General features: G+C 42.5%; 1 protein-coding gene across 1 annotated transcript; it reads right to left on the reverse strand.

Annotated features, from left to right (window-relative positions):
• Window positions 1–13,950: 13,950 nt before the first annotated feature.
• Window positions 13,951–15,911, reverse strand: LOC133900927 (patatin-like protein 1). The gene is made up of 4 exons (XM_062342230.1): window positions 15,563–15,911; window positions 15,285–15,466; window positions 14,472–15,126; window positions 13,951–14,392 (listed from the first exon to the last, which is right to left on the reverse strand). Exons 1-4 carry the CDS (start codon window positions 15,716–15,718, stop codon window positions 14,159–14,161), a joined length of 1,227 nt encoding a protein of 408 aa, XP_062198214.1. The 5' UTR covers window positions 15,719–15,911; the 3' UTR covers window positions 13,951–14,158.
• Between the last annotated feature and the right edge of the window lie 10,430 nt (window positions 15,912–26,341).

The raw sequence follows: 26,341 nt of genomic DNA on the forward strand, positions 1-26,341 counted from the left end.
GAGAATCCTTTCATGAAGAAAACTGATAAGAAAAATTATTGAAATACTGAAGAGAACGAAAATTCCTTCGCGAAGCAATTCTAGATCGCGAAAAGAATCCGTTAGATACGGTCTTATGGCTTCCTATCTTTCTCTTCTTAGGTTGCTTACCCTGATCATTGTCTCCCGAGACGGGAGGAGTTGTCTGATATTGTAATCTCGTTTGAATGAAATGGAAATGTTTAGGTGGGCTTACTCGCCCTACGTTGATTACTCAGGGAAAAAAGTAGAAATCTGCCGTTGGGATCGGCGCAAGTGATCCCGTTACAGCTAGGGGTAGGGTACTACAATCCAACCCAATGATATCACCAAGGACTAGGAGGGAGGAAAATGCCACTGAAGACTGAACCTGTATGGTCACTCTGTTCTGTTCTATGATCTGAACAAGCTCTCGAGATGAACCCCATTGGGTCCTGCTCGGCTGCAGGCTTTCCGGACGTTCTTGGACGTGGTGCAATACAACGTATCGGCAACTCCTGTCATTCCTCCTGCAGAAACAGTAGAAACTGATGGATGGATGGATCTGACTGCCGCCTGCAGGTGCGAGCATCATATGCATGCTGCCGAAGTCTGAAGAACTCACTTTCCTGTGGGGGACGAGCAGAGAACTGGAGAAGGATATGGAGATCGCATGGGTATCTGGGAAAAGTGAAAAGTCCCTTGTCGTCGAGCTCGTTCAGCTCGCTCCTGAATCACATCTCTTCTGAATTCAGCTGGCGTAGGTGCGTCAGTTCCTGTAAACAGAACACTGACCAGTGCCATCTGCAGGGGCGAAAAGTACCGTGGCTGCATATGCGCGTTCAGGCAGCCATAGGTTCGCTAGCTTGTTGCCTGCTTCAATGATTCCTCGAGTGGATCACTAGTTCTAAACACTCACCGGTGTTGGTCAGAACCTGATCACTGAATTTTCTCTTTGAGAGGAATCAGCGATGTGAAGATCAGCGCAGCACTCGATCTTGCCATAAGCCCAATCTGCTGGGCTCAATGGCGAATGAGGACTGAAGCTCAATGGCGCCCGTTCTGTTCTACTACATGTCTGCAGAAGCTCTCAAGATGCACCGCCACTGGGGCTGCCGGGCTCCATGCATGCAGGCTTTTCCGGGCGTTAATCTTGGACGCCATGCAACGCATCAGCAACTGCTGGAGCTCCTGCTGCAGAATCTTACAGTGAAACCTGATGGACGGGTGGATCTGACCGTGAGTGGGGCTAGGTGCATCATGCATGCCGTTCCAAAACGAAATCATTTTCCTGCGTTCGCCGCAGTTTTTCCCGTAAGTGTACTGTTCATAAAACTGGTAATCGCGTCTTTTTTTTTGCCTACAGGTTTCCCGTCAAGTGTACTGCTCGTTTACTATTCATCACGGTTTTGCAAATAGATCCCCCACCTCCTTTGTAACTATGCAGTATCATTTGAATGCTTACAACTGTTTACCGGTTTCCTACTTCAAGCATCTTTGAATATAGACCCTCCATCTTATTGGTAATTGTGCGTTATTGTTTTTCTACTTTCAACAGTTTTGCAAACAAACTATTCACCTTCTTAGTAATTAGGACCATTTCAATTCTCATAATGATTCAGCAAATAAACCCTTCGCCTTCTTGATAATTTATATGTGATTTTTTTCGTTTTGTTCCTAGAGGTTCAGATGATTGTACCACTTAAGTTAAATGTTTAAAATGTTTATGCTATTATGTTCTACACAATGATATCTACAATAGCTAGTACCATACCCGCTATGTCCCGAGTTTCATATTAGATATATTTATATATATAGTTTGTGATGTCACATTCTGAGCGAGAGAATAGAGCCAACACATATCCGCTCATTCCATGGTCATTGTAGTTTTGCAAAGAACCATTGGACCTTCTTGATAATTGCAAATACTTCGTTTTGCCCATTTGTGTTTATTGGTCACAACAATTTTTCAAATAGAACCTCCAACTAACTTGGTAACTATATGTAATTTGTTCACTAATTTTAATATATTTCATCAAATCCGCAAATAGAATCTCCACCTTCTCGATAATTGCATGTTATTTGTTTTGGGGTTTACGCTTTGAGTTTAAAATGACTCAACCCCTTAAATAAAACATTTGATTTATAGTATGTTTATGCACTATATTTTATATGACGATATATACAAAGTCTGTACAATACCCGATATGCTCAGAGTTACTTCAGTTTTGATAATGGAATCTCAACCTTCTTGCCAAACATATATAATTTGTAGTATGTTTGTGGCATTGCGTTGTACGCAAAATGGATACAGTATGCGTTGTGTTTCTACAAGCCAATTTATACATTCGAGTTTGGCAGCCCGGGGCTATGCCTGGGTTCCTGCTAGTTTTGGACAGTTTCTGACCACTGTGACCAGTGTGCTCTTGCTACAAGTCCGGGCTGCCTGGCCCATGCATGATGCACTGGTGGTGCCGAGCGCCCAGCATTCTTGGGTGCCTCCATGTCAATGTTCACCCTCGCCACCGGCTTCTTGAGCAGCTAGCTCACTGCCTATCCCGATCGGCACTACAGGGCTCGTCTGACGTAATGTCAGAGGACAGTTGTCGTTGACATATAGATCTAGATGTGAGGAGTTCACATATTAGTGACGACTATCCTCTAATATTTACGTCAGAGGAACCGGTTTTATCGACGCCTCTATGTTCTCCTTCATTGCAATATCCACCGACACCCAAATTTAAGTCGATCGGATTCCATCACCAGTATCAAGTAACACATGCAAAAATCGAGGAACTAAGTTAAAATACGCCTTGTTTACTTATGATGAGTGATTAATATTGATATTTATTTGGTTTGATGATCTTCAGTTTTGTATGAGCTTTGATGTGAATTGAATTGGTTTGGGATTTCATTTGAACCTATTGATTATGGACTAACTGAAATTAAAGTTAAAGATATGTGTTTGTGGAATTAGAGTTGGAGATATATGTTTACTTGTCTCATAGTGTGCAGGTGATGGATGCAACTTGACGATCGACGGGGGGATAGTTGGGGCCATGCGTACTGCTTGGTGCCGGACGATCAAGGAAGCCGAACGGAGTCAAGGGTGATCCTAGCTTTACACGTGGAGGTCAAGTAAAATATGAAACGAATGATAAAGATGGCATGTTGACAAAGTCAAGCGGAATGGATTTTGGTGCAAGTAACAAGACGGCCTGAGGGATCGAGAGCGGGATGGCGGTTAGGATCGCAAGACGGAGTAAACACGTCGATATCAGAGCGATTGCTTAAGGTGTAAGCATGTGGGGGTCATGCTTTGAGAAGCATGCAAGGGTTTCGTGGTTTGGCCTCAAAATCGTGGGAGGATGGGAGGAGTACGTGACACCATCTCAAAGCTTGCGTCTAAAAGGATCGAATGACCCAAGAGAGGTGGGGTGAATTCGGCAATTAAAAACTTCTACCGAAAACTGGAACAAATAGCAACCTTAGCATAAATCAAAAGAAATACGACTACACGAACAAGCTAGAAGAAGGCAACTAAACAAGCAAGCAAAGACACTAAGAAAATACAGAATTAAAAGCTTGCAAGAATGTAAATGCTCGGAATAGTAAAGAAATGGACAAGAGAACACCGGATTTTTTCCCGAGGTATCGAGGAGTTGACACTCCCCCTTAGTCCTCGTTGGAGCATCCACTAAGTATATTTCTCCCCTTGAGTTACCAAGACTCAAGTACTCCCTTATGATTGTCACTTCTTTATCTTCAAATTAGTGGGCATCAAACCAAGTACATAGCTCTTCTCGGGGCTCTTACAAGAACTCTAAGAGCTCACCGAGACACCACCAATCAACAAAGAGCGACTAGGTGTTGCCAACCACCAAGAGTAACAAGCCAATAGCTTCACTTGACCAAAATCAAGCCTATACTACAGTTAGATGCACTCTTGCTACTCTCCAAGCACTAATGATATCCTTAATCTTCAATTAAGGACTTGAAAATCAACCTAAGTGCTCTTTTTTCTTCTTGATGATACATAGTGTATGAACTCCTACGAGTCACGAGAGGGCCAAATGAAACCAAGTGGATAGGTATTTATATGCTAGAGATCCAAATTATAGCCGTTGTCTAACCACCCACTTTTTCTATTAACACCGGATGATCCGGTGAGTATCTTTTTACTCACACTGGATAATCCAATGAGTACAAACTTCCATTGTTACTGTGCCAGTTGTCATTAGCTGTTACTACTGAGAAATAGTCTGGTGCCATCATCCGGTGAACACCGACATAACACTGGACCATCCTATAAGCACAAAGTAGCCAAACTGCCCGTTGCAATCCTCTCTGGAAAATATGCTTCGGTAATGATTTCATTGATATCACTGGACTATCCGGTGGGTTAAACTTCTTTTGCCCTCAAAATCTTCTTTGGTTGAAAAGCTCCGGTGTGCATATGTATCTATCATCGGACTATCCGGTGAGTAGAACTCCTTCAATCCAACCGAAACTACCCTCTCTGGAAATATTATTCCGGTGATTCACTCTTGTCTTCACTGGGCCATCCGGTGAGTGAAGTTTGTTCTACCACAAGAAATTGTTTTCTGCAAGAATTGGTCTGGTGTACACACCATTATCATCGGACCATTCGGTGAACTGAGCTTTAGAATTCTTACCTTGGAATCGCTTCTAGAATAAATAGTCTGGTGCTGTCATTATTGCATCATCGGATAATCCGGTGAGGTGAACTTTAATTTTTCCTAGCAATGCCCTTTCTGCTGAAAATAGACCGATGCTCTCACCACACTGACACCGGACTATCCGGTGTAACACTTCTAATAATTTTGGTTATGTGTTACCCAAAAAACCATTCGGTGATTACATCACTGTGTTCATTAGAGCATCCGATGCATCTAGAGTGTTTTGTCTTGAGATAACCATATGCTGAGGTAAATTTTCTCTGAGCTCACCCAATTCAAAATTTCTTGAGCTCTAGCTTCTCGACATGTCAACCATAGGCTTATATAAACTACATAGTGCTAGAATTTCACAAGTGTTTATCAAATCAAGTCTAAACTCACTAGGTCAAATTACTACTCTTAGCCCCTTTATAGTACGGTCAAAAAACTAAAGAAAAACAACCTATACTACTTAAGTGTCATTCATCTCTTTTGTGACACTTAGAACTAGAAGATCCTTAATCTTGATGCACAAGTCCTTTTATCGTCCATATAATCACCTTAGGGACCAATAATACCTAATTATCATTGTGAACTAAATTTTTGATTCCCTTCAAAATAAATTGTTAGTCACGATGATATGATTGTTATTAATCACCGAAACACTTACCACTTACCTAGCGACCTAGATGTTACAACGTCAAGGCGAAGCTAAGTCGTGAAGGAGCCAGGACTGTCCGATGAATGGAGAAGAAAATAGACTAAAATACCCTCAGTGGTAGGTAAGAGTGTACTACAAGAGAGTATTTTAGAAAAAAGCTATGAAATTTAGGGATCAAGTTTTCTAGACCTATAAATAGAGGGGTAAGGCTATGGGAGGATATGAACCAGCCATTTTGAGCATATTATGCCATCCATATGGAAGCCTTGTGCTAGGGTTTTAGAGGAAAAGGAAGATGAGTGCTTAGCCTATGTATTAGGTGAGAACTTTGTGAGAAAAAATCTTTATAATCTGCAATGAAGTTTATTTTTCTTCATGTTATTGTGCTCACCTCTTGTAGTTTCCCTCTATTGATTTCCTTGCAAGTTTGCAAGTTTTTCAGTTTTCGTATTTAATTTTTGTTTTGGTTTTTGGGTTGAAATTTCAGTACCTTAAGATGTTATTTTTCTTGTTGCTAGATGTATAAAATTCGTATACACATATTTATGTGATGGAGTCTTGAATTTCTTTGCCTCTAGTTAATCAACTTAGAGAGTTTTGTTACTCGGTATTCATCTTTTCTTATTTCTTTGTAAGTTGTGATCTTTCAAGTACTAAGACACATGAATTTATCTTAAATAGAACCTATGGTTTATATACTATTTGTGGAGTCATGTTGCGCGATTTTTTCTTGTTAAAACTCTCTCTATTTTTACTTTCGCTTAATTTTAAGGTGCGTTGGGTGATCTAAATAGGAAAAGACTATCGATTTCATAAGAAATTTGTTGAGACATCTATTCACCTCTTTTCTAATCGTCAATCTCATTCCTATAATTAGTATCAGAGCCAATCAGCAATCAATATCTAGTTTAAGCTTTCAGATAAACTAGTTGATCAATCAATCGTACTGGATGCGAAGGTAATTCTTCTCGCAAGGGATGTCGACCATGTCGACGCTGGCGTGGGAGAAGATGTCGATGAGCGGGTGAAGCCGCCGTCATAGAGCCACCTGTGTAGGCCCCACTTGTGTCTGGGCTATGGTTGTGTCTCCGTCAGCTGGGTGGGTCATGACACCGTTTGGCTGTCCTGCTGCCATCGGTCGGGTAGGCCGTGCCGCCGCCGTGTGTGTGCCTCCTAAGGAGCTGTTGATAGCTGAGGCATGATCTTGACCCTGTTGGTTTGTCATCAGTCAACGCTTTAGCTCTTGTTTTGGCGGCCTGATTTAGCTGGGAAGCTCGGGCTGCTTTGAATGCCCTGTGATTCGTAGCTGAGGGCCCATAGTGCTATCCTCTTGTGAATATTTGGCTGTGGCAATTCTATTACTGTGATGCTTGATTACATCGGCCCTTCTGCCATTGTTTTTCTTGCTATTGTCGATGAACATGGGTGCTGATGGCTTTGAGTTGGCTACGTTATGATCATGATTATGGTCTCTGTTGCTGGAAATGAGCCACGTTTGGTGGATCCTGTTGCGTGGCATGCTGAGATTGGGAAAGCTTGAGCTCGGTTATGAGATGAGGTTCTCTTGTGATTGAGCCTTCCTCTTGTTGTTGGCCTGTTTGATGGGACTGATGTTGCTGTTCCCTATTAGCAGTCTTGCTGACCCTGTCTGAGTAATGAAGGGTGCTTTCAGATTGTTTCATCGAGAGGAATGTTTGGCTCTGTGGCTCGTTCTTGCTTGCCCTAAGTTGATCTGTGGCTAATGATGTTATTACTATCGCCAGCTTATTGTCATCTATTACCTATTGCCTTTGTGGCTTGTGGTCCGTTGCCTAACGTGATGCTAATGCCTTTGTGGCTTGGTGCGTTAGTAATTACCCTTTGTCTATGTGGCTTTACCGCCTTCGTGGCTTGTTGCCTTTCGAATTCGACCGATGACGCCGATATGGTTGTCTATTGGATGCTGCTGAGGTTAGGAGGTCGTAGATAGGAGTCTAGACGTTATGCAATTCGTCAGGCTCCCGCTAGGTTGTAGCTAGTGAACTACCGTGCGTCCAGGCTCTCTCTCCCTCCACTTTTACAGATTCTGAGGCTACTCAGCCAATGATGATCTAGGATACATAAACAGTTCATAAAGCTCAAACTAGACTGGACAACAATTCATAAAGCTCAAAATAGACTGATTGTCCAGTCTTCTGCTTTATTTATTTCTAACACTTACTTTGCTTTGTTTTGATGCATGTGACTACAGCCTTGCAGACTCGGAGACGACCACTAGATGACGACCATCAACGCAGCTTAATCGGAGGTGTTCTGTAGTCCAATACTACAGATGTAATTAACCGGTGGCCTCACGAGGCTACAGGAACCAAGAGCCATACAATCGTCAGTTGAGTTTAGTCAGATGTGTTTGGCGTAATGTAAAGCGTGGGAAATTGTACTTTGTAATTCTATGATGAATTAATAAAGTGATGTTTCCCCGTATTTCACATTTGCATATTTATTTTGTATATGATGGTACACTGGCACGCTTGCAATTGATATATTCAAAGTTAATACTATACACAATTCGAACGCGAAGGGGAGTTTCCCTCGCGCGAAACAACCCATTTGTCAAATCATGTAACAATGAAACAACAATACAGGAAAATATTCCGCTGCCTTGTAATTAATATAACACGCACTATTTGCTAAGTTATTTCGAATACAAAAGCTTAGCTTAGTTTTCCTTATTTCTGTACACTTCTTTACCTAATATGTATGTACTAAAACTGCTAATTGACAATGGCGATAACATCTACCAGGGAATACTTGGTTTCATAGGAGATTAGCGAGGAGCTGACATGTTAATTTTATATAATGTAAGGACTTGAAATGACAGTAGTATTTAGATATGCACCCTAATTTTTTTTATAGAAGAAAATAATTGTTAGTTTTCTGATACCTTACCTTAGGTCCCTTAGCATGATAACTCTTTTGATCTGCTGCTTGTCATGGCTAACACAAATCACGGATTTTGGAGTAACTCTTGTTGGCCTTTGCCTGGGGCAGCACCAGAGGATAGGGCCTTTGAAGCATGATCTGCACTCCAAGTAGAAATTGTTTACTGTGAACTTGAGCAAATCCATGACAATTTTACATCTTCTGTGATTATTTAATTTGTTCAAGTGAAAGTGCAAATGCATATTTGTGCATAGGCGTAAAACAAAAGGACTGGTCTGTTTCTGAATTCCAGGTACGGATGGGCATTGTAACGATATCTGAAACTCCTGGTATGAAAAAACATTTTTGCGATAACTGAAGTTGCTACTGTGAATAGACACTTGATATGCACACTTCTTTTCCATATGTGATGCAGAGTGCACCACTTCATTTCAATAACAAAATTTGCGAATACAAATATACAAATTGCAGTGATGAAGTTCTTATCCGTAGAAGGATGACTGGCCTGCTTAGCTTTGGCAGCAAACATTCTAGTAGGAATTGTGATAAGATTGCACAGATTTTGTACCAAAATCAAACAGAAAATTATATTTAAAAAAGCAGTGGACATAAAGTACAGGAAATCAAGTGAAATTGTGAGAGAAGATCGCACAGAAACTTTTTTTGACTAACTGTAACAGATTTGTGGCATTGGAAGGCAATAAAACTGATTACAAGTACTGATGGTAGTCGATCAGTCAGTCATTATGGTGAAGATCTATGTACAGCTAGTTCTTTTTTTCCTTGTAGATAAAGTGCAGTCAGGTATTCAAATGAGCGGGTAGCTTCATATTTCCTTCAGTTTGACATCAACCGAGAATATGTATGCAACTTGCCAAAAATAATGTTCTTGCTGATCTTTACTATTCAGTGGCCGTCAACTTGAAGTCCAGCATGAAGTGAATATCCATTTTGTCGGAAGATGAACTCTTTGGTGTCAAAGATATAACTGACAGGTCTAGGCCTGGGGGTCGAGCGGGGCGGCCGGCCCGGGACCCTAAATCCCAGGGCCCCCTAGCATGTACCATTCCTAGGTTTGAGTTAGTTGTCCAGTAAGCATCCAACAACACTGGTAACATAACGTTGTCCAGTATGGATCTTTGCGTGCCTGATTGAATTCATTTTGTTGCTGCTTTGTTTCGCTAGAGGCAGCGCTATTGTCACTGTGTCTGGATCTCTACTACAATTGAACGGGCTGCGATTAACCTTCTGCCTAATTGAAAATTTTTATCAGTTTGACCATGTGGGATGTAGATGCGCTTGAATTCAGCTACCTTGTTAATCCTGTAGGCTTGTCAGTTTAGTTCTCGTGTGTGATATTTTGGATCAGATCAGGATCTTCTCTTCTCCGGTATGGGATTGATTATGGAAAATTGGTGGGATATTTCTTTACGACATGCATTTTCAATAGGTTTCTAGTGTAAGATCTAGGTGGAATTCGTATTGTAACTGTACACGTAGAAGAGTGCTCTTACGTTGATGGTTTTTGCATTCTTTAGTAGTATTTTCTGCAATTTAGTAACTTAGAACTGTAATTTGATCTAAGTATTTCATTGTAACAGCAGTTCAGCATTTCAAAGCATACCGGCTACTTTGTTTGTTCAGGTGTGGTCATTGCAAGAAGCTTGCCCCTGAGTATGAAAGGTTTGGTTCAAGTTTTAAAGCTAAATCTGTCTTGATCGATGAAGGTTTGAAATTTATACCTCAAAAGTTAAATTAGTTTTGTTCTTACTAAATAACTGGGCATTGACACATGGATACTCATAAGAAATTATTCCTTCTCCATTTTTATGGTTTGCTAAATTAATAGAATTTTCTCATGGTCAATTCTAGTTTCTCATTATAGGTTGATCGTGATGGGACCAATATAAAGCTGGCAACCATTCCTTCAAACGTTGTTGTGCTCACCCCTGAGACTTTTGACTCAATTGTCCTTGATAAATTAAAAGATATCCTTGTTGAGCTCTATGCCCCATCGTGTCTCATGTACCGCCTCGTGCCAAACAGACTCAATCCACTTAGCCCGTCTGGCTATGCTGTGCCAGCATGGCAAGCTGACGGCCAGGCCCAAGCATGGCCCATGGCACGTCGTGCCTCCGCCTTGTCGTGCCAGCCCAGGCACGACCCTCGCATTTGTGAACTCGTATACAATCACTTCTGCATGATTAGACACCATCAAAGGTTCGATCTGGTTGTCAGGATAAGCAAACACGATTGTTATGCTCGATGAATAGGGACATACATGAACATAATTGGCAACAACTAGCAAACAAGCTTCGATCTGTTCGTGAACATACGTAAGACTCTCTCATCTCAATTGATCAGCGCCACAATAAGAGGCTTGGATAAAATGTTACGAGCCCAGTGACATGCCGACTGCCGAACACTTATATTAGCTTGACCCGTCGTCAATGGCAGTATGTTCTAATCACCAACTAACAACTCTGCGAGAATCAAGCCTGTTCGTGCCAGGACGGCCCAGGCACGACCCATTATTTAGGCCAGGCCATGCTGCCCCCACCGTGCCAAGACCCTATGCATGCCTTGGTCCGTGTGTCCGTGTCGTGCTTGCCTGGTCTAATTTTTCTCGTAAGATGCCATGCCATGGGCCGTACCAAATCGTTGTGCCATGGACCGTCCTAATTTGACCCGGCCCAAGTCCCACCTCCAAGTGAGATAGAAGCTAGGGATAAATTAAGGTTATGTATGGTCCAGTTAACACGGTGTGGTTGAGTAGAAGATCTGAAAAGTGTGCTACCTAGAGTTTAATAAACCAAGAAGCTAGTAAGTCCTATCAGGGGTTCATTATTTTCAAGTGGCAGGCATGGGGCAGTACATATCATGTGGTTGAGATGGGAGAAGATTGAAATATCTTGCTCCATGGTCTGTGGTTGAGTAGAAGATCTGAAAAGTGACCATTTGATAATTAAATATATATGTAGCTACAAAGAAGGCACTAATAATATAAATTTTGTTCATTATATATGTTGTGCTAATATATATGATTTTTAAACACAATGTTAGACCGGTTCGTGTAGTGGGGAAACTCATTAGATATATAGGTTCCTCTGTTGCTAGCTTAATCAGTTGGTGACATTGATCAGAAAGTGTTGACCTATTGTAATTTGAAACGAAACAAAAAAAATAATATTGGTTGGTGCACCACAAAACAAATCATGTTTACACAATTGCCTAGTAAAATTTCATAATGGTAATAGAGATAATTCATTAGTGTGTACTCACTTGTTAGTTAAGGGTTTTTACCTTACGTTAGCCCTAAGCTAAGTACACATGCAAGCTCAAAATGGGGAATTTATGAAGAACATAGCACATGTATTGTTTGATTTTTCGTGACCTTGAATATTATATCCAAATTGTTTTTTGAGATGCTTATGTGAAAGCTAACTTGGTGCCTAGGTATCTAGCCCGAGCCAGAGCTAGTCCAAACAAAACTGCACCCTCCTTTTTTAAGAGCATGTAACTCACAACATTATCTACTTGGTTGCTAATGAGCTGATTTTTTGTCTGAAAATCTTTTTAGTTGCTTTATTTTAGTCTAAATAAACCATTTTAATTTCAACTTTTTGCCACAAATATTTGCAACACCAAACACATTGAACAATTTAATCTCGGAATTGACATTCAATCAGAATTTAAAAGTTTCAAATTTGATTTGAAAACTCTCTAGCAAGGGCTTTCAAATAGAGTTTAAGAATTTTTAACTATGAAATTTGAACTATGAACTTGCATTTTAGAACTTTAAACTCAAATATTGGATCTTCAATGTGGGATTTCAATCTCTCAACTCAAAATGAAGTACTTGTAATTATGCACTTCTAACTACACTACTACAAAAAGGGTCTTCCCTGTTCCTCTTTCACTGCCAGTTCAGTAATAACCAGCAGTGATAATATATCACTGCCGGTTTGCAAGCTCAAGACACATATAAAAAACCGAGCCAGTAAGAACCAGCAGTGATAGTCATTATCACTGGTGGCTGGTAACACGAACCGACATTAATATTCAAATTATCACTACTGTTCGTCATTAGAACCAACAGTGATATTAGTTCATCAAAAGATGTGCCTTTAATAACCGATAGTGACAATGGTGTTACGAACTAGTAGTGATATTAGTTCATCAAAAGAAATGCTTTAATAACCAGCACTGACAATGGCTATCACTGCCAGTTGTATTTACGAACCAGCATTGATATTAAAAAATCCGTACAACTTCCTACGCCCGTACCTGCTCGGTTTTTCCTGAGCGCCTTTAAAATCGATGGCTCTCGCTCACTCTATCTCACCTGATTGCTCTCTCTCTCTCACACCCTCTCCCCTCCAGCGTCACTGCCACTCCGGCCACTGCCGTCGCGCGATTGATTGATCCGCTTGATGCTTCTCCTCCTCCGACCACTCCACTGCTGCCTCCACAGCCATTTTCTCCGACCACGCCTCCCACACCCGCGCTGTTGTCCGATGATGAGGTGGAGGCCTTGTCGATAAGGTCATCGAACAAGGCGGAGACCACAAACTCCAGCGACTTGGTGGGGTCCCCCTCCGAGAACGACGTGTGTGACTTCTTCCTCAATGAGCCAAAGGCGAAGAAGCCCCGACATAACTCGGATGAGGATGAGGAGGAGGAGGAGGAGGAGGAGGAGGCCGGCGACAACGGTGGGGCCAATGATGGTGGTGGTGAAGGCGAGGACAGGGACGACGATGGCGATGACGATGACGATGAGGACGAGGACGAGGACGACTACTTCTTTATTGTTATGGCTGACGGCCGGTAGATGCGATGCGCGCGTTTAGGGTTTTTTGCGTGCTGCCATGCATATCTTTTGATTTTGGTGTACAGTGATGGAGTTAGTAACTTAATTATATATTAGTGTGATATAAAACTCTAATTATGGAGATTAGTAATATAAAGATCAGTTAAATTATTGTCTGCCTACTTAATTTTTTTTTTGTCTTGGATTGAGTATCACTGCCAGTTCGTGATATGAACCGACTGTGATATATACAATCACTGCCGGTTCAAAAATAGGCAGTAATATAGTTTTTGAACCGGTAACAATGACCTTTTCTGTAGTTCTACAAATTAAAACTTTTACCAACGTTGTATTTCAAACTCACAACTAAAAAAAAAAATGAACTTTCAACCTGTAATTTTGAAATCTCAAATACCAACAAAAAAGGTGACCATTCAATCTTGATTTTAAACTCGCAACTAAAAAAATGTTAACTTCAACTCGATACATCGCATTTTAAACTGAAGAAAATGTTAACTCTCAACTCAAAGTCGAACATTATGTGGAAAACTGTGCTAGATAAAGTCACCTCAATCATCTGAGAAGTTATGGCATGAAGAAAGAACAAAAGAAATCAAGAATAAGATTGACAAGAAGACGATCAATTTGATAGGAGTCCCTGGGCATGACCCAAAATAGACGTGCAATGCTAACATGTGCGTAACGGAATCAGGCTTTTCCCTCAAATATCTACATGTGCCGCATCGTTTGTGATGACTATTGGGATCAATCCATACGGCTATCTACAATTAGCAAACCGGAAGTTGCGATATCACAAAGTTGAAACCATCCCTGGCCCAAACGCAAGCAAATGCTGCATGCGACTGATTTGTTGGCGATTCAAAATCTGGAACATGCCACATATTGCCATAGTACAACACTTAAATGTTTATTGGTTCCGTATGTATGTCGCCTTAATTTGGAAAATCAATTATTCAAGCAATACACCTAATGATCGGCTGTAGGTACATAATAACCATCCTTCTTTTAATTTGCTTCTTCTTGTGCTGAATTTCTTGGCAAGCACCAAGCAGCAACAGCCAGACTAGGCTAGCTAGTAGAAGTTGAGGTCCGCAGCTTGCGCTCCTCAGAGAGAATCTTGGCGAAGCGGGCAAGCGCTTGCTCGTTTGTGCCCTCGCCGTCGACGGGCTCGTACATCCCCGTGTCAATGTTCACTCTCGCCACCGGCTTCTTGAGCAGGCCCTGACCGATCCCGATCAGCGCCTCCATGTTCTCCTTCGTCGAGATATCCACCGACGACGTGGCCCCGGTCAGCGAATCGTCCTACATCCATATAGTGCACATCGTCGACTTACGTGCTGAGCTAGCTAGCAAGAACTACTGGAGCTTTTCGGCGACGTACCTGGATGCGGAGGTAGTTCTTCTGACAATGGAGGGCCTCGAAGAGCACGGCTGCGTGGATGTCGACCATGTCGGAGCTGGCATGGGAGAAGAGGTCGATGATTGGGGTGAAGCCGCCGTGGTAGAGCCACTGGAGTAGGCCCCATTTGGCGCACTGCGGCGCGGTGTACTTCTCCGCCTGCTTGGCGGACCCGGTCCCGACGGAGATGATGAGGTAGTTCTGGTACTCGGTGGGCCTGCCCGGGTTGAAGTCCGGGTTCCGGCGAAGCACCTCCTTGGTGAGCATGGACATGGCGACCATGGTGGGGTTGTTGGCCGCGACGCCGCCGTCGACGAGGTGGAACTCTCGGGACTCACCTTTGTCGTTGTGGGTCGTGAAGAAGTGCGCGGGGAAGTAGGTGGGCGCCGCCGACGTGCTGATGCAGATGTCGGAGAGGTGCGCGTTCTTGAGTTGGTCGTTCTTGGCCTCGTACGTGGAGAAGATGATGGGCTGCAGGTACTTCACGTCGAACGCCGGCACGATGATGTTGGTCACCGTGTCCGCGACCTTCACGTCGTGGGTCAGGCCCTTGATCTTGTCGTGCAGGAACACGCCGTCATACTTGGGCCCTCTCATGGTGCCTATCAGGTTCGCCGCCGGCGTCAGCCACCCCGCCCTGCAGCAGCAGCAACAATATTGTTGCAGCGTCAAGCGTGACAACAAGCGATCGGCCGAGAAACGACGTGAAATTAAAGGCTTGTACAAGCCATTCAATTAATGGCTTCGAGATTCATGCTAGTAGGCAGAAGAACGATTGAACGAGCGCGTATATACTTTCTCTGTGGGAAGATATTGGGGCCGTTCTCGAGGTAGAACGTGTTGAGGTCCTTGGCGGCGAAAAGCGGCCGCTTGTTCTCCCCCGGCGCCGACAGCATCGACGTGAGCAGCGCGCCGGTGCTCGTCCCGGCGATCACGTCGAAGTAGTCTGCAATCCGCGCGTCGGGCCCGTCCAGCTCCTACAATCATATCAAATTACGTTCACTAGAGTTCAAAAATTAACTCCCAGCTGAAACTAGAAATGAATTGGGTAGGGGGGGGGGGGTCGCGCACACCTGGAGCTTGGCCTCGAGGAAGGCGATGATGGTGGCCGGGATGAGCCCACGGATGCCGCCGCCGTCGATGCTCAGTATCGTGATGAGCTTTCCCTGCGACGGCGGCGGCTGCGGCACCGTCGAGTCGGCGGCAGAGGATGTGGCGTTGCTGGCCATGGCTAACTTATTTGGGTAACACACCTTTCGAGTGAACTGAAACAAAGCACACTGCTGAGGTCAAGCAGGAGAGAAGCCAAGATGAGATCAGTTCTAGAAATTCGCTTCGTGGATCTCGTGCTCTGGATCTCCACGCTCAGGCGAGCTATATATAATGCAAAATTGGTCAGAGGAGTATGCACGGTGCAAACGATAAGGTTATTTTCATATTTTGGCTGAGCTTGCAGCATGGCCCAACAGCCGCGTCAGAGGCCAGCTGCTAATGGAATCTTTTCTCTTGCCTCACATACTTTTATTTGTGCTTCATTCATGTTTCATGCCTTGGAGTTGTTATTGGCCATGGTCTTGCAATAGAGTTGAATTCGGATGAAAAAGTTAGCACCGAATATGATTTCTTGTGAGGTGGATGATTAAACCACCTTCAACGGTTTCCTTTTAGGAGCCATAATCCCTTCACGACAGGATTTTCATTCCCTTTAGCGCTCCAACGATTTTCTTTCACGGTTCCCGTCATGACAGAATTCCCAAGGACGTTCCCGAAAAATTACCCTTTCAAACTAAAGATGAGAGACACAAACACCTCATAAACACCAAAAAATTCTAAGTTGCTCTGTGTACCCGAAAGTTCCGAGTGCAACCGGGAAGTTCTGGGTAGCTGGAACCTCCGGATATCCCTCCGAGTAGGGTGTTCCGTTTGTTCTTCTATCCAACTCGGAAGTTCTGGGTAGCTAGAACCTCTGGGTGAGGCTCCTTGTAAGGTGCTCGGTTTAGTTTCTCAAACCGACCCGAAAGTTCCGAGTTGACTCAGAAGTTCTGGGTGCCGGAACCTCCGGATTCTTTCCGAGCAGGGTCCTCGGTTTCTAAGTCTCGAGCTAACCCGGAAATACCCGAAAGTTTCGGGTTAGTGCAGAAAGTGCTGCAACCACTAGTTTTTGAGGATTGGGTATAAATACCCCCTCACCGCCTCTTTGCTTGTGCTGCTAAGCAACCACAAAGACAAAAACATTCATAGCTATTAAATAGCTCTTCCACTCTCTTAGGCATTAAATCTTGCAAGATTTTGAGAGTTGGGAAGAGTGATTAAGTACTAGCGAGCTCCATTCAAACCTTTGAGCACTCGAGTTCGTCGTCAAATCGGTTGATTCCGCGTTCATTCTCTTGGAGCCTTGAGCTCCTAGACGGTTAGGCATTGCCCGTAGAGCATCCAAGCTTCTGGAGTGCCGCGGGATATTTGTGAAGGCTCATCCTCGCCTCCACAGAGAAAGTGGACCTTGATTAAGCCTAAGCTCAATCTTCATGGCCGCTTGGTGAGGAATAGGGTTGAAAGAGACTCGGCTCTTTGTGAGCACCTCAACGGAGATGTAGGATCGTTGGATCCGAACTTCGTGAAACAAATTTTTGTCTCCTTTCTTGTCTTTGTGTTTTTTGTTGCTCTAATTGACTTTTGAGCGATTTGCCCCGATCTACATGTTTGTGAGTTTGTGGCTGGAGGTGAAAGGTGGAAAACTCTATACACTTACCTTGGAACCTGTGGTAACAACTAGATTCAACTATAAGTATCTAAGCGTTATTCGTTTTTTTATTTCGTTCTGTTTAGCCAGAAAGTCCGGGTTGAACTCAAAAATTCTGGTACCCAGAAGTTCTGGACTGAACCTAGAAGTTTCGGATTCTGTTAATCCATTACGAAGCTTTAATTTTCAGGAACGCCTATTCACCCCCTCTATGCGACATCTAGTACATTCAATTGGTATCAGAACCTAATCTCCTACAAGACTTCACCACTTGGAGAATTAGAAGATGTCGATATCAAGGGGGAAGAGTCCAAAAAGCCCGAAAAGTCCTAAGGATGATACATCGGGAGTTGAGATCGGTTTCAATTATGATAAATTAAATGCATCTCATGCTTACATTTCCGTGCAGTCCGAGCGTGCGCCGTATTTTGGTGGCACACATTATACCGCATGGAAGCACAAAATAAAATTGCATCTAATATCTCTTCATCCAAGTATTTGAAAGATTATGTGCAAAGGTTTTGAACTACCAGATGAAGACATATAGCTCACTCTCGAAGTAGAGCAAAACCTCCACCGCAATGCACAAGCCGCAAGCGTGTTGCTTGGTGCCTTGAGCCTCGAGTTTCAACAAGGTGGATGAGCTTGAGGAGGTCAAAGTAATATGGGGCACACTCCAAGTCACACAAGAAGGCACAATAAGTGTGAGAGAATCAAAGATAAAGTTGCTTGAAAGGAAATTAGGAAGATTCGTGATGGAAGATGATGAAACCCCTCAAGCGATGAATGACCATATGATGGTGTTAGTGAATAAGATTAGAGGGCTTGGAAATGAAGAGCTAGATGATCACAGAGTGGCAAGAAAATTATTGAGAGCTTTTGCACCAAGGAATTCCACCTTGATAACACTCATCCGCGAAAGAAAGGATTACAAGAGACTCACTCCAAGTGATGTGCTTGGAAGAATTTTTGCTCATGAGCTCATCTAGGAGGAAGCAAATGAAGTAAAGAACCTTGTCATGCAAAGCTCAACCTCTAAGACTAAAGATATTGCATTTAAGGTAAGCAAAATCAAGAAATGTAATGAATCAAGCTCAAGCGAAGAAGAAAGATCTGATGATGAAGAAATTACTTTTTTGTGAGAAAGTTCAAAAAATTTATGAAGAAGGGTGGCTATAGCAAATACAAGAGAGACAAGTCTAAAATAAGATCATCCAAGAAGGCTTGCTATGAGTGTGGCGAGGTTGACCACTTCATCGCCGAGTGTCCTAACAAGAAGAAGAACAAGGACAAGGAGGAGAAAAAGTGCAAGCCTTACAAGAAGGATAAGCATAAGACCCACAAGAAGATCTATTTGGGTCAAGCTCACATCAGAAAGGAGTGTGTCTCCAACTTTGACTCTGACTCCGATGATAAAGAGGTCGCCACCATCACCACCAGCTCCTCTCCACCAACAAAGATGACTATGTTGTCATTAATCACCAAAATCACAATTATGGCCTAATAAGGCCATTTTCGCAACAACCTCCCCTTTTGGTAAGGGGCATTTGCAAATACCTCCTTGATTTTTTATTTTTTGCAAGGATGCCACTCGAATGACAGTTTTAATGGTATTTTTGTAATTTTCTAGTGGCAAGCTTGCAATAACACTAGGAGTAGTGGTTTCTTTGCAATTGTCTATTTTGGTAATTGATGACAACAGAAACAAAGCAAGTGACAAATAATAAATGATACCAATTATAGAGAGCACAAAGCCTTATCATATTACTTGGATGCATGTTCTTACCACTTAGTCCCCTTTTGTTGTGGCTCCCATTTCTCCATTGATACTATCTTTCTTGATCGACCCATCCAAGAGCTTCTCCATTTAATACTTTTGATACCAAATATAGATGAGTCCTTCTTTGTCAATCTTGATATCTTGCTTGTTCTCCACTAGGCATGCCTCTTGCTTTGGTCGTCAAACTTCTCCCCCTTTGTCAACAATATCAAAAAAGGATACAAATACATGTTGAACTCGAGGAAGAACGTTAGAGCATATGGGAGAGAGCTTCATAAATCATGATCTAATGAAATGATATCAATTGAAAAGATATACCAATTGTAAAGGTAGAAGGCATTGATATCAACTGAAAAAGGCAAATAATCTATTTTACACTCCCAATATGTGGTTAACCCACCACCACAACACACCATGTGAACAGCTTGGAACCCAAGCTATTAGCTGGGATATAACAAGCTGACTTAAACTATACATTCATAGCTAATAGTTGAGCGTATCATAATGGGAATCTACAAGCTGACCGTGCCAAAGATAATTGTGAGTTTGTGACACTTGCTCGATAAATAACTGCGACGGAGAAGTCTATTTAGATTTGTCCTAAATTATTTTTTAGTTTTAACTATCAATAGTTAAAAAATCATATAGATTGATAATATAGGATTGATGTTATTAGATTCATCATAAAAATAATATGTATAACTCTTTCTATTTGAAATATATAGTTTAGTAAATATTATTAGTTAAAGTGATATAAGTAGAAATCATGTCGATATCGACTTATACTTGTGATCGGAGGGAGTACTCAACCTTTTTAAAAAGTGGTGGTGCTTTTTGTTATAAATATAGTTCTTAATTTGATTAAAAGGTTGTGTTCGACTATTAATCGAAGCTCAATCCAGAATGAGATCATCAGACCAGTCCAGTAGACTAGTACTTTGTTAAAATGAGCGTAGTTTGCTGTTAAATTTGCACCTGTTAGTTTTCACCCTACAAATTTGTCGTGAGGCAACAAATATCTGTCGTTCTACTCTGAGCTCTGCATTTTGCATTCTTATAATAGAAAATTTCATGCATATCCGTGAACTCCAGCTCAACATGTTTGTCATATACATGCAGCTATTATTGAGAGGCTATATCCAACTTGATCAAAGTTAAATGTGTTTGAGTACGCATGTACTGTGTGCATATTTATTAATTCGGCCAGTGGTGCATTATTACATAAATAATTCGGCAGGCCGGGGAGGATGAATTTACAATTTGGTTCTTAATGAACTGGCAAATTGACCTGCCAATCCATCTAGGGATCAATCATGCATGTCGTGACGACGTGACGACAGAAGCTCATGGCCCAGGGGACATGTTGTGCAATATTTACCTAGCTAGATTGGTATCAAGTAAATATATAAACAGTCAAGTCCTATCTGGGATTCATTGTTTCTGCAATTTAGGCCTCGCCACTGCGCCCAAACCCCTACTCAGGCAGGGCTCTGCAGCCGGCCACTGTTTCAGGCCTACGACTCTGTCAACTCCATGGACCTGTGTAAAGCTCATGGCAGTACCTAACATAAAAGTGCTCAGCTGGAACTCGCAAGCCCGTCGTGCCACAGTCCAGGAAACCATCGCGGCCTCAAATTGCAGAATTGCATGTCTTCAGGAGACCAAACTGTGTGATGTGCAGCTGGCCACTGTGTCTTGCCTAGGAGCAGGGAGACTTACCAACTTTGCGATTAAGGTCAGCTCCAGCAGCGTCTGCAAAATCGAGTCTGTAACACTGTGTTTGATACTGTGCTGTCTTTTTACCGATTCTGGCTATCGTGTCGGTCTCTAACAGATGCCGTATCACGGGATACGGTAGGAGGAAGCGTGCTCCAAATTTACGGACTACTATAGCGATCCTCAATATTGTTCATAGAGTATGATTGTGGGGCCGAAAAGAAGATAAGAGTAATGAAAGGTAGGAAATAGAGTAGCGGTTAGAAATAAAAAGATAGAAGATGCTGTAATAGTATTATAAAAGATGAATTTTTAAAAATCTGTTGAAGATAGCTATGCCTAAGGACAGAATTATTCTACTCTGAAATGACGCCGATACACACATAGATGATGTGTTGTAACCGGGGAATTTCACATATCTGCAACCATGACCCTTAGGGATGGCTCGACCTCCTTTCGCCTAGCTCGTCTGTCTATGGTCCAACGCGGGAGGGCAAAAAAGCCGATCTTCCTTCAAGAGCTGAGGAACGTCAAGCTGCCGTTGGGACATCAATGGCTTGTGCTGGGTGATTTCAATATGATCTACAGAGCAGCCGATAAAAACAACACAAACCTGAGCCTCAGTAGTATGGGTCAGTTTCGGGACATGCTAGAGGATTGGGAGCTTCCAGAGATTGACATCAAAAATAGAAAAATTACTTGGAGTAATGAGAGAAGGAGGCCTACGCTCGTGCGCCTTGACAGATTTTTCTGTAATTCCAAATGGGACTACTTGTTTAGCTTCCATACCTTGCATGCGCTCTCAACCTCTCCCTCTCCGACCACTGTCCGCTACTACTCTCCAATCAACCGGGACCAAGATGACCTAAGTCCTTCAGGTTCGACTTTCGAGAACTTCTGGGTCCCAATTTCGGCCCTCGCTGAGATCTTGAACAGCTTTGGTGACACAACGGGGCTACAAGCAAATTTCCAGAAGTTGATTGTGGTGTGCATTAGGTGTATCAACTTAGACCATATCTTAACTAACTCGGCTAAACATTCAAACTTCCCAATTAAGTACCTTGGGCTGCCGCTCAATGTCTGACGGCTCTGCAAGGCCGACCTTCAACCCCTGGTGGACAAAGCTCTTGCATCTTTCAAAGGATGGAAAGGGAAGAACATTGCCCCTAGTGGAAGACTCACCCTCGTGAAATCAGTTCTCACGGCCCAGCCAATATATTTCCTCACTGCTCTCAATGATCCAAAAAATATCCTTAAAATCATTGACCGTAAGCAGATGCAATTCCTATGGGTCGAAACGGACAACCTGACAGGATGAAAATGCAAGGTGAACTGGAAACGAGTCTGCAAGCCAACAAAAAAAGGGGGGCCAGCCTGGATGCCTTTGCGAGAGCCATTAGGCTTCGATGGCTTTGTCACGAATGGAAGGCACCATACGCACCCTGGGATCAGTCTGACATACCATGTAATGATACATATAGGCTACTATTTGCAGCATGCAAAAAAATCTCTATTGATGATGGCTCAAATACTTTCTTCTGGCATTCAGCCTAGCTTCAGGGACAACGGCCGAAGGATCTTGCACCACTAGTTTTCTCATCAGCTACCTCCAAGCGCTAGTCGCTTCGCGAGTCTATAACAGACAGGAACTGGATGAGGGGCCTCATGATGATGCAAGGTCTTACGACCCAATGGATTGACGAATTCGTGCGATTATGGATCATAGTGCGGGACGTTCGGCTTTAGCACGGCATACAAGATGAGATCACCTGGAAGCTGACAGAGCATGGTGAGTACACGACATCTTCTGCGTACAGAGCCCAATTCTTGGGCGCTATGGACACAAATTTCCAGTTCCTAATCTAAAAGCCATAGGCCCCTTCAAAATGCAAACTCTTCACTTGGCTGACGATCCAAAACAGACTTTGGACATCTGATAGACTTGCAGCCCGATCTTGGCCTCACAATAGAAGCTGCCCCCAGTGTCGACGTGATCCCAAAACTGGTCACCATCTTTTCACAGTGTGCAGATTTACCAAACGCGTCTGGTCCGCTATTGCAGGCTTCGTTCGCTACCCTTGCCTCATCCTGACCTCCCGGCCGTAGACACACTCTGTTCATCACTGGTGGACGACACTAGCATCATCGATGCAGGTCCCATCCAAGGGTCATCATCCTCGTATGTTGGGAGATTTGGACGGAGTGTAACGCCCGTACATTCAACAACGCAGAGCAATCTTTTTACCTTTATTGTCAACCGTATCAAAGATGAAGCGATGTGTTGGGATTTTGCAGGTGCGCGGCACTTAGGCCGTTTCATGAGTTGAGAGTAGTTCTGTACAAGCTGTTTTTTCTTTTGTTCTTTTTTTTCGTTGCTCTGTCTTTGCTCGTTGTGCTCCCCTTCTTATTAATATAATTAGGCAACTCCTGCCAATTCCGTTCGAAAAATATCATATACAAGAAATCAAGTCATTGAGATTATACGAGGAAAAAAAAACATATGTGAATTGCTCGATCTGTAGTTGAGTGCAAAATCTCTATACTGGACATTTTAACAAAACTCTAGCTCGATCTGTAGTTGAGTGCAAGATCTCTATACTGGACATTTTAACAAAACTCTAGCTATCAAGAAGGCCATAATTTCAGATTTCTATAACAACCGAGATCCATATATATGATTTTTATACACAATACTTAAGTTGTCCTCCAAAGTAGAAGGCCCCAGGTCCCTGACTTCATTAATAAGAACGCAGCACAATAGTACCAGATTTTACATAAAGGTGCTTGACAAAGTTCGAAAATTACATAAAGTCTTTGTGACAATGACAAAGCTGGACAACAAAGCTTTGAGCTGCCTCTTGCTGGCGATTGAAGAGTTTCTCGTAGTCGAACCGGATATAGTGGCTGTGGACCTTTCTAAGGCAATAGTGATCCGGTAGAAAGAGCACGCTTCCTGTGGCTTTGAGGCAGTTGGGAAGTTGTTTGGGTGAGCTACTGAATCGAGTTCTTTGTAGCAGCAACATGAGAAATCATATCGCTAGTGAACATCCTCAGGAAAAAGCTCTGAGTTGCCGTACGTTGAGGAGTTTGATGGCCCTAAACCACGGACACCGCTAATTAGCGCGCGAATTTCCCGACAGCTCCCGCTCTTCACTTTTTCAGAAAAAAAATTCTCCCACGTTTTTCTGTTTTTGGAAAAGTTTTGCTCAAAAAGTTTTAGAAAAAAGTTTACACAAGAAAAGTTTAGCTAAAAAAGTTTTGAGGAAAAGTATGGCTAGTTAGCGGCCTGCGAAAAAACTTTTTTGCCTGTGAAATTTTCTGAGAAAAAATTAACGAGAAATTTGCTCGGAAGTTTTGAGGAAAAAATTTCAGAAAAAATTACGTAGACCCACACTACCTAGTCCCCGTGTTGGTTGTGCGTGGTCACAAGCGGAAAAGTTTTTTCGCTAAACCACGCCAACTAGATCCAGTGGTTATAGGGAGAGGAATTGATGGAGATCACGTGAATATATCGGAGAGGAGAAGGTTAAAAGAGAAATATTTTTCTTGTAAGTGAAGCTTGACATATGTAAATATTTTTCAAGAAAACGAAGGGAAAAAAAGATAAATGCATTGTACAGGGTTGGGACCCCTTCTGCTCGACGGCCGTGCAACCTCACGGTGAGAAAGAAAGATATGTTATTGAAGAATGAGGAAATGGTTAAGAGTGTCTCTTTGGAGACATCGGATAAATTGGAACGTACAGAAAAGCTTTGGAAGCCTCTGCAAGAGGATGACTAACAAAAGAAGAGAAAGGCTATAAGGAAGTTTGTGCACCTCAAAATATGTCCCTATGTTAGACCACTTGGTGTTGCAAGCTTTACCAGCTAGTGGAGCCTGGAGAGTTGACTAGCTCTAGTTGCTTAATTTTAAGTTTTACAACTGGATTAATCTATTGGTAATACTCTCCGTGAGTCTTTGAGGATTTTGACCTTGCACTCATCTTAAGCTAAGCTCACATGCTACCCCCTTCTAACTCAAAAGGCTGATTCCTCTTAACCCACATATCATTGACATATTAAGTAGCATATATATAAGAGAATTGATGAATTTTCAGTGGTGCAGAAGGAATTGTTTCTAGCTTAAAAATTGATAAATTTTCAGTGGTACAGGAGGAATTGTCCCTAACTCGAAAGGCTGATTCCCAAGATTTTCTTACGTGCCCTAACTCATTCACTATATGCTACAACTTACAAGGCTTGGTCTCTTTGTTCATGGCTCGGAAATGAATGGTTTAGAAGACAAGTGAATTTAAGGAGGTAACAACCGACAATTTTTTGCAGGGCATAAGGTAATCGTTTTTTTGGTACAGGCGTGCATAAGTCTAAAAAATCAAACAAAAAAAGGCAAGCACAAACTAATGCAAATTGTTCTGCACCAAAGTTTTCCAGGGTGAACACTACGTAAAAAATAGTCATGGGTGACGGGTAATAACTCTTATTGGTAACGAGTTCCGTACCCATCACCTCGAACACGTTACTGATGACTAATCATTAGTAACGGGTAAGAACCCGTCACCAATGATATCATCAGTGACGGATCATAATCTCTACCTGTCACCTTTGAGCGGATATAAATGACGAGTAACCTCTTAACCTGTCACTTATATTCTAATATAAGTGACGAGTAACTAGTCACTTATGTTTAGCACCTATATGCTGGAAGGAATATATAAGTGACGGATAATATAGTACTCTTAGTCACTTTCGAAAGTGCTCTTAATCACAAACCTGGGGTCTGGGGACAATGAGATGGCTTGATATGATAATTAAAATAGATGATGTCGACACCCAAACTCCTCAAGGTAATGATGAATTGAAGCAGGTTGCAACAGCATGTTCTGGTTCTGATTCGCAACATCCTTGGCGCATTAGTTATCAGGTTCTTATCCTCGTTTGCGACATGAATTCCACATTATCTTCGTTTGGCATCGCTTTCGGCGTGGACTAATCAATCCACAGATCTATCGACCCTGTCAAGAAGATGTTTCGTCGTCGTCATCATGAATAGGCACTGGCACCAACTCGATCAATCGATGATAAGATTTCATTCTAATAGATTGATTTGTAGGTATTTGTGGATCTATATTGTTCACTGTGTTGGATCACGTGGATGATTAAACTAGTGAGCCACGTCATGAAGAGGAGAATCAGGCTTTTTCTTCGAGGACACAGGGAAACAAAGAGTGGTTTAATTTGATCGGTTTTATATGATGGTCGTGGGTCATGCGGATGGTTTAACTACAGAAATAATTTCTTCTTGAAAAAAATATAGAAAGAAGAGCCATGTGGCTACTAGGTCTCGGCTTGAAAGTTAACTGTGTGGTTATTCAATTCGGTCGTGATTGTGACAATAGAAAAAAAATCATGAACCCATATTCCCGGTATACCGAAATATGGAGGTCTAACAGTAACAACGTAATACTAGCTTTGGGGTAGTCAAACAGAAGAATAACAAAGGACGTTGGGCCCTGTCAGAGATATGTATGGTGTATGAGAAAAATCCAGCATTGGAATGCAAATCTTCAGGCATTGGTTCAAATTCCAAATCTATCTATTGAAACATGCTCTCTTGACG

Source organism: Phragmites australis, chromosome 19, assembly GCF_958298935.1.
Source record: "Phragmites australis chromosome 19, lpPhrAust1.1, whole genome shotgun sequence".
Taxonomy (NCBI): domain Eukaryota; kingdom Viridiplantae; phylum Streptophyta; class Magnoliopsida; order Poales; family Poaceae; genus Phragmites; species Phragmites australis.